The following is a 13,171-nucleotide window of genomic DNA, read 5'->3' on the forward strand; positions in this document are numbered from 1 at the left end:
AGGGGTGAGGGAGGAGGTGTGGGGGCAAGTGTAGCATTTCCTGCGGTTGCAGGGGAAGGTGCCGGGTGTGGTGGGGTTGGGGGGCAGTGTGGAGCGAACAAGGGAGTCACGCAGAGAGTGGTCTCTCCGGAAAGCAGACAGGGGTGGGGATGGAAAAATATCTTGGGTGGTGGGGTCGGATTGTAAATGGCGAAAGTGTCGGAGGATGATGCGTTGTATCCGGAGGTTGGTGGGGTGGTGTGTGAGAACGAGGGGGATCCTCTTAGGGCGGTTGTGGCGGGGGCGGGGTGTGAGGGATGTGTTGCAGGAAATACGGGAGACGCGGTCAAGTGCGTTCTCGATCACTGTGGGGGGAAAGTTGCGGTCCTTGAAGAACTTGGACATCTGGGATGTGCGGGAGTGGAATGTCTTATCGTGGGAGCAGATGCGGCGGAGGCGGAGGAATTGGGAATAGGGGATGGAATTTTTGCAGGAGGGTGGGTGGGAGGAGGTGTATTCTAGGTAGCTGTGGGAGTCGGTGGGCTTGAAATGGACATCAGTTACAAGCTGGTTGCCTGAGATGGAGACTGAGAGGTCCAGGAAGGTGAGGGATGTGCTGGAGATGGCCCAGGTGAACTGAAGGTTGGGGTGGAAGGTGTTGAAGTGGATGAACTGTTCGAGCTCCTCTGGGGAGCAAGAGGCGGCGCCGATACAGTCATCAATGTACCGGAGGAAGAGGTGGGGTTTGGGGCCTGTGTAGGTGCGGAAGAGGGACTGTTCCACGTAACCTACAAAGAGGCAGGCATAGCTGGGGCCCATGCGGGTGCCCATGGCCACCCCCTTAGTCTGTAGGAAGTGGGAGGAGTCAAAAGAGAAGTTGTTGAGGGTGAGGACGAGTTCAGCTAGGCGGATGAGTGTCGGTGGAGGGGGACTGGTCGGGCCTGCGGGACAGGAAGAAGCGGAGGGTCTTGAGGCCATCTGCATGCGGAATGCAGGTGTATAGGGACTGGACGTCCATGGTAAATATGAGGTGTTGGGGGCCAGGGAATTGGACCCTGAGTCTGGGTAGATAGGCTAGTTCTTTTTTGATAGCTCCTCCTGCAGTGTTTTAGCATCAGGTCAGGTTTCTTCAACTCTGCCTCAGATACATGTGACATGCAATGCTCACCTTTTGCTCACCTACTGCATTTCAGAAGAAATTCACTTTCTTCTTCAGATGGCAAAAAGTGTCAAGGTAGTAGAGAGAGGCAGACAAAGCAAGATGAGCAACTGTGAGGAAGGATAAGCAGTTGATAGGGTAAAATGGTAGTCAGTGCGACGGGTTGAGGTGTGTCTACTTCAATGCAAGAAGTGTCAAGAATAAGGTTGATGAACTTAGGGCATGGATCAGTACTTGCAGCTACGATGTTGTGGCCATTACAGAGATTTGGATAACACAGGGGCAGGAATGGTTGTTGGGTATTCCGGGGTATCGATGTTTCAAAAGAAATAGGGAGGGAGGTAAAAGAGGTGGGGGAGTGGTATTGCTAATCAGGGATATTATCACAGCTGCAGAAAGGAAGGCTATGGAGGAGGGTTTCTCCACTGAGTCTGTATGGGTGGAAGTCAGAAACAGGGAAGGAGCAGTCACTTTATCGGGAGTTTTCTGTAGGCTCCCCAATAGCAACAGAGGCACTGAGGAACAGACTGGGACACAGATTTTGGCAAGGTGCAAAAGTAATAGGGTTGTTGTGGATTGAAAACTCCTAAGTGCAAACAATTTGGATGGAGCAGATTTTGTCAGCTGTGTCCAGGAAGGATTTCTGACTCAATATTAGATTACCTACAGTGTGGAAACAGGCCCTTCGGCCCAACAAGTCCACACTGCCCCTTGAAGCATCCCACCCAGACCCATCTCCCTATAACCTACACACCCCTGAACACTATGGGCAATTTAGCATGGCCAATGCACCTAGCCTGCACATCTTTGGACTGTGGGAAGAAACCGGAGCACTTGGAGAAAACCCACGCAGACACAGGGAGAATGTACAAACTCCACACAGACAGTCGTCTGAGGCTGGAATCGAACCTGAGTCCCTGGCGCTGTGAGGCTGCAATGCTAACCACTGAGCCACCATGCCACCCCTGAGTAGATAGGCTGACTAGAGGGAAGGCCATACTAGATTTGGCAACGAACCAGGCCAGGTGATCACAACTCCCTGACCTTTACTATAATCATGGACAGGGATAGGAGCCGACGGTATAGGAAAGTATTTAATTGGAGGAGGGGGAATTATAATGCTATTAGGCAAGAGAACTACAGAGCACCAATTGGGATTAGACGTTCTCAGGGAAATACAGGACAGAAATGTGGAGGTTGTTTAGGGAGCAGTTGCTACAAGTGCTGGATAAGTTTGTCCAACTGAGGCATGGAAGGGATGGAAAGGTGAAGGAACCTTGAATGACAAGACATGTTGAACACCTAGTCAAGAGGATGAAGAAAGCTTACTTAAGGTTGAGGAAGCAAGAATTGGACAGGGCTCTAGAGGTCTTCAAGATAGCCAGGAAGGAACTGAAGATTGGAGCTTAAGAGAGCTAGAAGAGGGTATGAGAAAACCTTGGTGGGTAGGATCAAGGAAAACCCCAAGACGTTCCATATTTATGTGATGAACAAGAGGATGGACAGAGTGAGGGTAGGGCTAATGAGGGACAGTGGAGGGAACTTGTGTGCAGAGTCAGTGGAGGTAGGGGAGGTCCTTAATGAATACTTTGCTTCAGTATTCAACAGTGAGAGGGATCTTGATGTTTTTGAGAACAGCATGAAAACAGGCAGATATGCTCAAACAGGTCGATGTTAAGAAGGAGGATATTCTAGAAATTTTGAAAAACATGAGGATAGATAAATCCCCTGCGCCAGATGGGACATACTCAAAGTTCCTAAGGGAAGCGAGGGAAGACATTGCTGTCCCTTTGCCAATGTTCTTGCATCCTCACTTTCCACTGGAGTAGTACCAGAAGATAGGAGAGTCTTCTCCCTATTATCAACTATGCCGGAGTTACCCATATTGTTGCATGAGGGCTGGTCCCACCAACAAATAGGAACCTGTGACTTTCAGTCTGCCTTCAAAGTTTGGATTGCCTTCTCTACCAGACCATTGGAAAATGAATGATATGGAGCTGTCCTTATATAGCTGGGATCATGCAACTTGTTCAAGAAAGGGAATAGGGATAATCCTGGAAACTAGAGACCAATTAGTCTTACTTCTGTAGTGGGCAAATTATTGGAGTGGATTCTGAGAGATAGTATTTATGATTAGTTGGAAAAGCACAGTTTGATTAGAAATAGTCGGCATGGCTTAGTGAGGGGCAGGTCTATAAATATAGCTTATGCTGCAGCTCTATAAAACCCTGATTAGACCATACTTGGAATACTGTGTTCAGTTCTGGTCACCTCATTATAGGAAAGATGTGGAAGCTTTAGAGAGGGTACAGAGGAGCAGGATCTACCGGGACTGGAGGGCAGGTCTTGTGAGGAAAGGTTGAGAGAGGGAGGGCTTTTTTCATTGGAGCGAAGGAGGATGGGAGGTAACTTGATAGAGGTTTACAAGATAATGAGAGGCATAGATAGAGTGGATAGTCATAGGCAAGTCAGAGATGGTACAGTAATTGACTGGGTAGGATTTGACCTGCTTTTCCATTGTGGAAATGACAAATACAAGGGGGCATAATTTTAAGGTGATTGGAGAAAGATATAGGGGAGATGTCAGACGGAGGTTCCTCACACAAAGAGTGGTTGATGTGTGGAATGTGCTGCCAGCAGTGGTAGTGGAGTCAGATACTTTACAGACTTTTAAGCGACTCTTGGATAGGTACACGGAGGATAGTAAAATGTAGGGTGTGCAGGGTGGATTGATCTTGGTAGGATAATAGGTCGGCACAACATTGTGGGCCAAAGCGTCTGTACTGTGCTCTACAGTTCTATGTTCAACATTTGATGAAGAAGGAGGACCCACAGGTTTGGCTAGTCAGAAAGGCTTTCAAGGAACCGGGCATGTCTAGCTCCTGTAACATTTGCGAGTTTGCAGCTTTCATATGGTCCATATGCTTGATCAGAACTGTCGCACCTAAATGAACTTTATACATCATCAGGCCTGACCACACATTGGCCATGCCTCTTACATAAGCAGAGCCAAAGCCAACCTCATCCCCTTAATTAAACTTTCTGTTTCACTTAGCATTGGTCTGGCAATGGTGTTCTTTTATACTGTTTCACCCTCGCCATCCTCCAGGTCCAGGAAAATCAAATTTAACCTGACGAAGATTATTCTCCCCATTAGCAACTATGCTGGAGTTATCCATATTGTTGCATGAGGGCTGGTCCCATAAACAAATAGGAACCTGTGACTTCCAGTCTGCCTTCAATGTTTGGATTGCCTTCTCCACCAGACCATTAGATAATGAATGATATGGAGCTGTCCTTATATATCTGCGATCATTCAACTTTAGAAAATACTAAAATTCCCTGCTGCTACAGTATGGCCCATCAACTGCGACCAAGTCTTCTAGGAGTCCACGTATTGCAAAAAATGTGTATAGTTTTTTCTATTGTCGTCCCTGTGTTTGACGAACGAATTCTATACACATCCACCCACTTTGAGTGGATATCCACAATGAGTAAGAACATTGAACCTATGAAAGGACTTGCAGAGTCAACATGTAACTAGTTCCAGGGTTTACCCAGCCATTCCCATGAAGGTGGGGAACTGCTGGTGGTACTTTTTGTCCTTGTTGGCACTGTGGGCACCAATGTGGCTATGTATGCAACCAGTCCTGGCCACCAGGCATAAATTCTCACCAACATGGGGTGACAGGGTGGCTCAGTGCTTAGCATTGCTACCTCACAGAGCCAGGGATCCGGGTTCAATTCCACCTTTAGGCAACTGTGTGCAGTTTGCACATTCTCCCCACATCTGCGTGGGTTTCCTCCAGATGTTCCAGTTTCCTTCCACAGTCCAAAGATGTTCAGGTTAGGTAGATTGGCCAGGCTAAATTGCCTGTAGTGTTCAGGGATGTGTACAATAGTGGGTTATAGGGGGATCAGTCTGGGTTGGATGATCTGAGAGTCAGTGTGTACCTGTTGGGCCTGTTTCCACACTGTAAGGATTCTATGAACATCTTCACTTTGGAAACTCCTGGATGGGCCTGGTGGATTTCAGTCAGTATATTTGCTCGGGAGAATCACTCTTGCTCCCCTTAATAATACGGTGTCCTTTACTGTGATTTGGCCTCTCCAGGTCCAAAAAGATTTCAGTTCTAGTTAGGACAGTCCTTTAGTTTCCCCCATCACCACCAGCTGTTTCAGTTTTTCCAGGGCAGGATCTTTCTGCATCCAGAGTCTGATACTATCAGCGGTGGCTGGAAGCATGTCCAGAAAATTTAAAGCCATTGTGGACCCATCTGGTCGCAATACCACTAGTCGTATACTTGGCAGCAGGAAGTGACTCAATGCATCTGCATTTGCTACTTGGCCTCCTAAACGGTGTTCCAGCTTCTAATTCACCTAGTATTACAGCCCACCACTGAATTCGGCCTGAACACTGAACACTACCTTGTCATCTTTAAGTGGATTTAGCAGCATCCATTATTAATACAAATTTGCATCCATCGAGGTATTGGTAGAACTTGCTGACTCCAAATCTAACTACTTAAACCTTCCTTCTCTACCTGAGTGTACTTACGGTCTGCATTAACCAAAGTTCCGGACACATACGCTATTAGACGTTCCTCTCCATTCAGCTGCCCATGAGCCAATACTACTTCAATGCCATATGGGGAGGCATTACATGTCAATACCCCATCTCGCGTGGCCTCACAATGTGCCAACACCTTAAAGGATGATAGCTGTTTCTTCCATTTCTCTATAAGCCACGGCTTGGCTATGCGACTTTTTCCATGGCTGACCATTCTTTAACAGTTGATGCAAAGGTGCCAGCATGGAGGCCAGGTTATATATGAAGTTTCTGAAATAATTCACCAGCCCAGGGAAAGATCTTAACTCCAGTCCAGTCATGGGAGCTGGGACATCTTTGATCACCCTCACTTTATCTTCTAACACCAGTAATTTGGTCTTGTTAAAAGTGTAGCCTAAGTCGCTCACTTGGGATGCCTGGAACACACATCATCCCCTTCTTAGGCATATGCTCTCCAGGAACAATTGTCTAAGGACTATATCCAAGTTCTCTAAGTGCTTCTTATTAGTCTTCCCCATTATCAGGTCATCATCTCGGTAAATGGCGACCAGGGTAGACCTTGTAAAATACTCTTTATTGTCCACTTAAAAATTGCACTGGCTGACAATACCCCAAATAACAGTCTCGTAAATCAGTACTGATTTAAACTGTACCATACTTCTGGGAATCCTCATGTAACAGTAATTGCAAGTATGCATGACTCATATCAGCTTTGTGAAGGACATCTCCACCAATTTTGCATATAAATTCTCCATGCAAGGAATTGGGGTTTTATCCAGCTGACAAAAGCGGTTTTACGTTTAACTTCCCAAAAAAGGCTAACAGACCCTTGAGCTACATGATCGGTACGACCAGAACTGTCTATCCTGCAAACTGGACTAGTTGATGATTCCTTCACTTTCCAGCCTATTAATTTCTGCCTCTATTTTTGCCAGAAAGACCAATGGCACTGGGCAAGCCTTGAGGAAGTGCTTCTTGGTCAACATACAAGGTGTCCTTAGCTGCTTTGATACAACCTCCTGAAAAATGACTGTGTATTTAATTAGGGCCATTCGCACAGCCATTTTCTAATGGAAAGATTTTGAGCCAATCTAGTTGAATCTTCCTCCACCAATTTTGCCCCATCAGAACACAGCCTTAGCCTTTTACTATCAGCTATGGTAACTGAACCAGCTGCTTCTCAGAAGAGAGCAGAACTGAAGTCGTACCCTTAATCTATAAAGGTTCCTTGGCATAAGTTCTCAGTCTAGATAGGTCTTGTGAAAAGTTGGAATGCACAGAATTTTGTTAAAGACTGGTTCCACAATCGGTGAAATGACCATACTGACCTCCATTAAAACTGGGTGACCATTTAACCAGACATTTATTTTGACTGGGTCTGATTTTGACATTGCTAAACAATTTTACTGTTCCAAACCAGATGTAGGTGGACTTTCCAGTGTGTACACTCTCCTCAATACTGCCCTAAGTTCTCTTACTCCATTTAGGTCTAATGGAACTCTTTTGATGTATCAGTTCCTGTTACCAGCAGCAACTACAAGGCTTGCTGGTCTGGATCCTGAAGAATATTTTAACCATTTAGCTGACGCTTGACTTTACTTTGGGGTTTTGCTGTGGGCTGACCTACAGTCCCTCTGTTCAAAATATGTCCTCTGTCTGGCTAAGCAATTGCCTTCACTCAAGTTGTGTTCTCCAAGTTAAATTGGATGAGCAAGGATGTCCACTTCCATCACAATAGCCTGCAACTCATATGCTCCACTTACAGCATTTTCCAACAGTAAAACCAATTGTATTGCCTGTTTGAAATCCAGCTGAGCTTCAGGTAGCAGGTGCTTTTGCACGGTTACATCATTAATCCGACATACCAACAGTTTCTCAGTATTTCATCCAAGGTTAAACAAAGTTACATGCTTCTTCTAGTCATGTTAACTTAGTCAAAAATCCCAATATGGATTATCCTGTTTCTTGAATTGCCGAGTGAAAGTAACAGCCACTCAGAATTACAAGAGGCTTAGGATAATAATATTCTTTAACTAAAATTTTCAACAGTTGACAGATTTAGTACCTGGTGCCTCAGGGAAAGTTAGGCTCCTAATAATGAAAAACCTGCAGGTCCACAAGCTGTCAGGAGAATTGCTCATTGCTTCTCATCTCCTTCAATGTCATATGCCCCAAACAAGTATTCTTTCCATATACTGGACCAGTCTTCAATGAAAGGATCAAATGAGTCAAGCTTCCCAAATAACAGTGTGATGCTAGGAATGCTGACCTCAATTCAAAGATAACTGTTGCAAGTGAATTTCTTCAGAAGTTTGCTTTTCTCTTGTTGCCACTGAATTAACTCCACAGAGGCTGGTATCCTATCCCAAGTCACCTTTTATTTACACACAGGAAGTCCTTGACAAGTCCGGCTCTCTCAGAGCCAGCCCTCAAGAATGGACAGAATGTCTGATACTCCTGTTTTTATCTATGCACCATGGCTCCCTGATTGAACCAGATTAACGGCCCCAATCAGGGAACCCATATTCTATTATGTCCACCCAGCTGACCTCATTACAATCAAGACAGTAATGAAGAAAATTAGGGAGATACAAGAAGAAGATAGTTTTCTCTGCATGTAACAAAAGAAGCATTGGGAAGCAAGGGTGCTAAGAATGCACAGCTAAGGATAAGGGGTAAGCCATTCAGGATTGAGATGAAGAATTTCTTCACTCAGAGTTCTGAACCTGTGGGATTCTCCACCACAGAAAGCTGCTGGGGCCAGTTCATTAGACAAATTCAGGAGAGAGCTGGACTTGGCCCCTGCCGCTAAAGGGATCAAGGGGTACAGAGAGAAAGCAGGAGTGGACCACTGAAATTGCATGATCAGCCATGAGCATATTGAATGGTGGTGCAGACTCAAACAGCTGAATGGCCTAGTCCTACATCGATTTTCCATGTTTCTGTGTTTAAAACAGTGGGGTGGTTTTCACTTTTATTTGAAAGTGTTTGACTAACCTTTCCTTCATTTCCTGAATACCATGCAGGTGATGTGACTGCTTCGACATTGATCAGCCCCCATTGACAAAGACATTGCCTGTAAAACAGATCCAGGGATAAACTCCATTCTGCAATGTGGCAGGATACATGTTCATACCCACTGCTTATCAAATGCCAAGAGCAGAGTCGTATTGATACAATTCAAGAATGCATGTGGCCTGACTGGTGAAAGCGGAAACAATTCAGCAACATTCCTTTTTTTTCAGCAAAGTCCAGGTCCTGTGCTACAAGTGACTTTCCAAATGAGTGGTTTCTTCTTACTGCGAGGAAGTCCAAAAGAAGTGACAAGAGGAAGTAATGTGAACAAGCAGAATTGACTATTTCAGCCAATTTTTCAAAGCTTCCTATAGTTAATTAAAGTTGGTTTTTGAAAAGGCTCCCAGCTGGAAATGCTTCTCTTACCAGGAAATTAGAGGTGAAAAAAGGAAGAGAAGTGATTTTGAAAGGACACTTAAATAGTTCAAATCTAATTTCTTTTGAAAAAGAAAACTTTGGGCAACTTTCACATAATCTGAAAAGCATCACGCAGTGTTATTGGCTAGAAGGCCATATTTATTCTGTACTATATAGAATGTTTCTGTATTGACTTTTTAGAGATAAAATCAAGATTCAACCTCTGGCTACAGCACCAGAGGGGGTAAGAAGGCCCTTTACACATAAGCATTCAATCAATTGCTCAAATGAAAATCTATGCAAAGTATCATATTCAGCTTACAGTTATTTTTAAAAGATGAATGTTTCTGAAATCACGTGTGATTTAAATTTTAGTATTTTGCATTCACAAGACTACTTTTCTATCAACATCCTTATGACATTTTCCATCTAAGTGTAATACTCCCATGGCTTGATCGGTACCAATTGCGAATGTTTTGTTATTTTTCATTGTCACGTGATTTCAATAAAATAAATTAGAATAGTAATTTTTTTAAATGAATTAAACCTTAAAAATTAGATGCAGGTCTGTGAACCTCCAACATTGAGCATGCCGCCTTACCTTGTTCCTGAGCGTAGTAAGCCAAAAACAGATCAAGCTCTTTCACCGATACAGTTATGTGATGGGGCTGGACACAGAGTAGTGGATTGGCGCACTGTGAGGATTTTACAAGACGTTCCCCATCAGTACTTTCCAATGGGATGCCTTTAAACAGGATCACCATTACTAGATCCAACCGCCACACCTTGTCAGCTTGCCGTAGACAATCGATTCTTCGCATCTTGCCTTTCTGATCAGGGTTGGACAGGACACAGCAAGAATGCTTCTTGCCTGTAACAGTGAGCACAAAATCCTCCCGGTACTCCTGCCGGATGTCCTTGCGAAGTTTCGCAAGTAACCTTGATGCCCACTTTTGCTTGATTTCTGGCTTCTCACTCAGCAGCTCATCTTTCACTGCTCTTTCTTCATCCTTCGACATTCGTTTCTCGTGTTTCTTGAAGTATTTGCGTTTTCGGGCTTGTAAATTAAACCATGTATATGCAATTGCACGAACATGTGGAAGAAGTGCTTCAATAAATGGATGGAATTCATCCTTTAATACAAAAGGCAGAAGAATAACAGAAAGAAGTCAGCAATTGTAACAATTTTATTTTGATCACAGTTACAATAAGAGAAACCTGAAAAGCCAAACACCTAAATAAGACTATACATTTGACTTTGGTTCTTTTTCATTTTATTACAAGGAAATTATATTTTCAATGTTTAATAATGTCCAACTAGAACATTTACATTTTGGCGAGAATATGGGGCTCTATCACAATATTTGAGAAAACCAAAACAAAAACTACTTTAAAACAAGTAGCAAAAAAGGATAACCAGTGTTAGTTGGACTAATGAGCAGAACAGGGAATATGGCAATATTTTTTTCTCCTCACTCTGTGGAGATTTGCCAGCTAAATTCTATGCCATGCAGAGATTTCAGTTTAGAAGTAGATCTGACTTTTGAGGAACCTCTCAAGAAATTACTGGAGACAACAGTTCACATGCCATTAGATTCATCCCCAGATCTCATCAAACCTTCTGACATTCCTGAACAGCAGTGTAGTTCCAGTCAATAACTACAGAAATCTTGACATGATCAGCAGGGCCCAAGATGTGCAGAAGGGGTGTTGTTACACCTTTGTTGGAAATTTAAGATGGTTAGGAACATTAGAATAAAAGAAGTAATGTAAATATTTCTGCTGAAGCATTAATTCTTCTGTCAATTTCTGCTTTGCCTTTGTACTTTGTGGAACAAATTCCGCTTTATTTGCTATACTGATTATTCATAGTGATTGTTCTAAAACTTCTTAAAATATAGCTGATGTTGGACAATGAAAATGATAACTTAGAATGCAATTAATGAGGAGAGGATTATCACTGGACTGTTAATCCAAACAGCCGAATAATGTTCTGGGGATCTGGGTTCAAATCCTGCCAATGTAGATGGTGGAATTTGAATTCAATAAAAATCTAGAATTAAGAATCCAGTTATGACTATGAAACCATTATCAATTGTTGTGAAAAATCCATCTGGTTCAGTAATGTCCTTTACGGAAGGAAACTGCCACCCTTACCAGGTCTGGCCTACATGTGATTACAGACTCACAGAAATGTAGTTGACCTTAACTGCCCTCTGGGCAATTAAGGAAGGGCAATAAATATTGGTCCAGCCAGCAACGCCCCATCCTGTGAATAAACAAAAAAAAATTTCTGCATTTGCATGCTGCATTTCAGATGCCAATAAGTTTGCCTAAAATTTTGTTTTTACAGCTGCCTACAACCTTATATTGCAGTTCAAATTGACTGTTCTTCTCAAAGTGTGCATGTATTTCTTGTCAAACTGAAATTCTTTATTTTGTTTGATTATTTATATTTTAACAAATTATAGCTAGAGATCATGTAGTAATGTGCTTGACCCTAAATCGTCATCTTCATCAGGAATAGGTTAATGCTTCCATAGACAAATTTCAACAAAATTTCTTTCCTATTCCGCAACATTTGTGTTACATTATTCTACTCTCTTTCCCTAAAATTCAATCCAGTAAAGTGGTTTGTCACATAAACAGGATATGCATACACAAGTTGAGAATTTGATTGTTATATGCTATCTTTCTTCAAGGCAGGAAACTAAAATCAAAACAAAATTTATCACAACCTTGGTGGTGTAGTATAAAATAATAAGACAATAAAGAGTTAAGCCGCAAATTTCTTTTTGCATGAATAGCAGCTCTGTTCTGGGTAACCACAGCCTCAACAAAACGCTTCAGCTCCTCGCCTGTACTCCCATTGTTTGCTTTTCAAAATATCCATTTACTGGGGCATTTTGGTTTCAAATCAGGTGCACAAAAAGAGTAAAGTTGTTTTTTTCCAATATTTATGCACTTCAAATAGCAACGAACAATTTACCTTCGACACTTTTAGAACTTTTTCACAATGCTTATCAACTGCAGGCCTACAAAAATCTGCACCTCATCATCTGAGGTGGAAACATTAAAAAAGTTTCAAAAATGTCTTGAGCTACAAAAACAAGATCTTGTTCTATACATTGATTTTCAGCACCACCACCCTCCTCCACTCCAGCATTTTTTTCAACTTCAGTATTCAGTCAAAATGCAATTTCTCATGTTGGTTTAGTATGTGCAGAAATAAATTAGAAGCACTTCACTTAACCTTTGCACAGTCTTCTCCATGCAGTGTTTAAGCAGATACTTTCAATTCTAATTCTTCACATAACATGCAAACCTGTTCATGAAAATTCTTCCTTGTTTTACTAACGGGTTAAATGTAGCTTTATTTTTATTCGCAGATAGCTAAATACTTTCTAAAAAAAATTAAAATTTTACAAAATTAATTTTAAATAACTTGCATTTATTATGACTTTACAGATCCTATCAATTTATTAATTAAATGCAATTTACTAATTATCATTTAATTAAATATTATAGGGATTTTCAATAACCATAAGACTACGCAATTTTGATGTATAAGAAGTGTCATATTATTCTCTGAAATACAAACAAATACATTTACTGTATTATATTCAATTATTGCAACAATACTTCTTTTCGCCCACCTTTTCAAATACAAAGTTACTTATTTGCATTACTGTCCACAATGCATCTTTTTCTGTAAGTTGAACTCCTCAAAAACATTAAAACCTTTTTGAAATAACTCATGAGCCATTCAATTAAAAAACTGGCTCCAAAATAAAAGAAGGCAAATATCATTTCTGCTCTCATTTAAGATGACAAACTTTGAAGTAACACTGCTTTTTACTCCAACCAAGACAATCTTATGGCAAGTTTTCTTGTCATGCCAGTGGTGCTGCCTTCAACAGCCAAAGTCAAGACAACATAACTGAACTCAAATTATGTTGTTTGGTAGATTGCCATAGACAACCAAAGCTGTACTGAAATGCACTTAAAACTATCAACTGATCATTTTAAAC

The 13,171-nt window shown here is 42.2% G+C and overlaps 1 protein-coding gene across 14 annotated transcripts in view; it reads right to left on the reverse strand.

Annotated features, from left to right (window-relative positions):
• The window catches only part of LOC125451225 (nuclear factor 1 B-type-like), a 683,573-nt gene that overhangs the window by 487,944 nt on the left and 182,458 nt on the right, over positions 1-13,171 (reverse strand). For 13 of the 14 annotated variants that reach the window (XM_059644590.1, XM_059644588.1, XM_048528110.2 and 10 more), the window contains exon 2: positions 9,742-10,273. In XM_059644590.1, coding sequence (XP_059500573.1) covers positions 9,742-10,273 — 532 coding nt within the window. Of the gene's footprint in view, positions 1-9,741; positions 10,274-13,171 lie in introns of those variants that run through there. The other variant, XM_059644589.1, reaches the window with a different exon arrangement.

Source organism: Stegostoma tigrinum, chromosome 3, assembly GCF_030684315.1.
Source record: "Stegostoma tigrinum isolate sSteTig4 chromosome 3, sSteTig4.hap1, whole genome shotgun sequence".
Classification (NCBI taxonomy): Eukaryota; Metazoa; Chordata; class Chondrichthyes; order Orectolobiformes; family Stegostomatidae; genus Stegostoma; species Stegostoma tigrinum.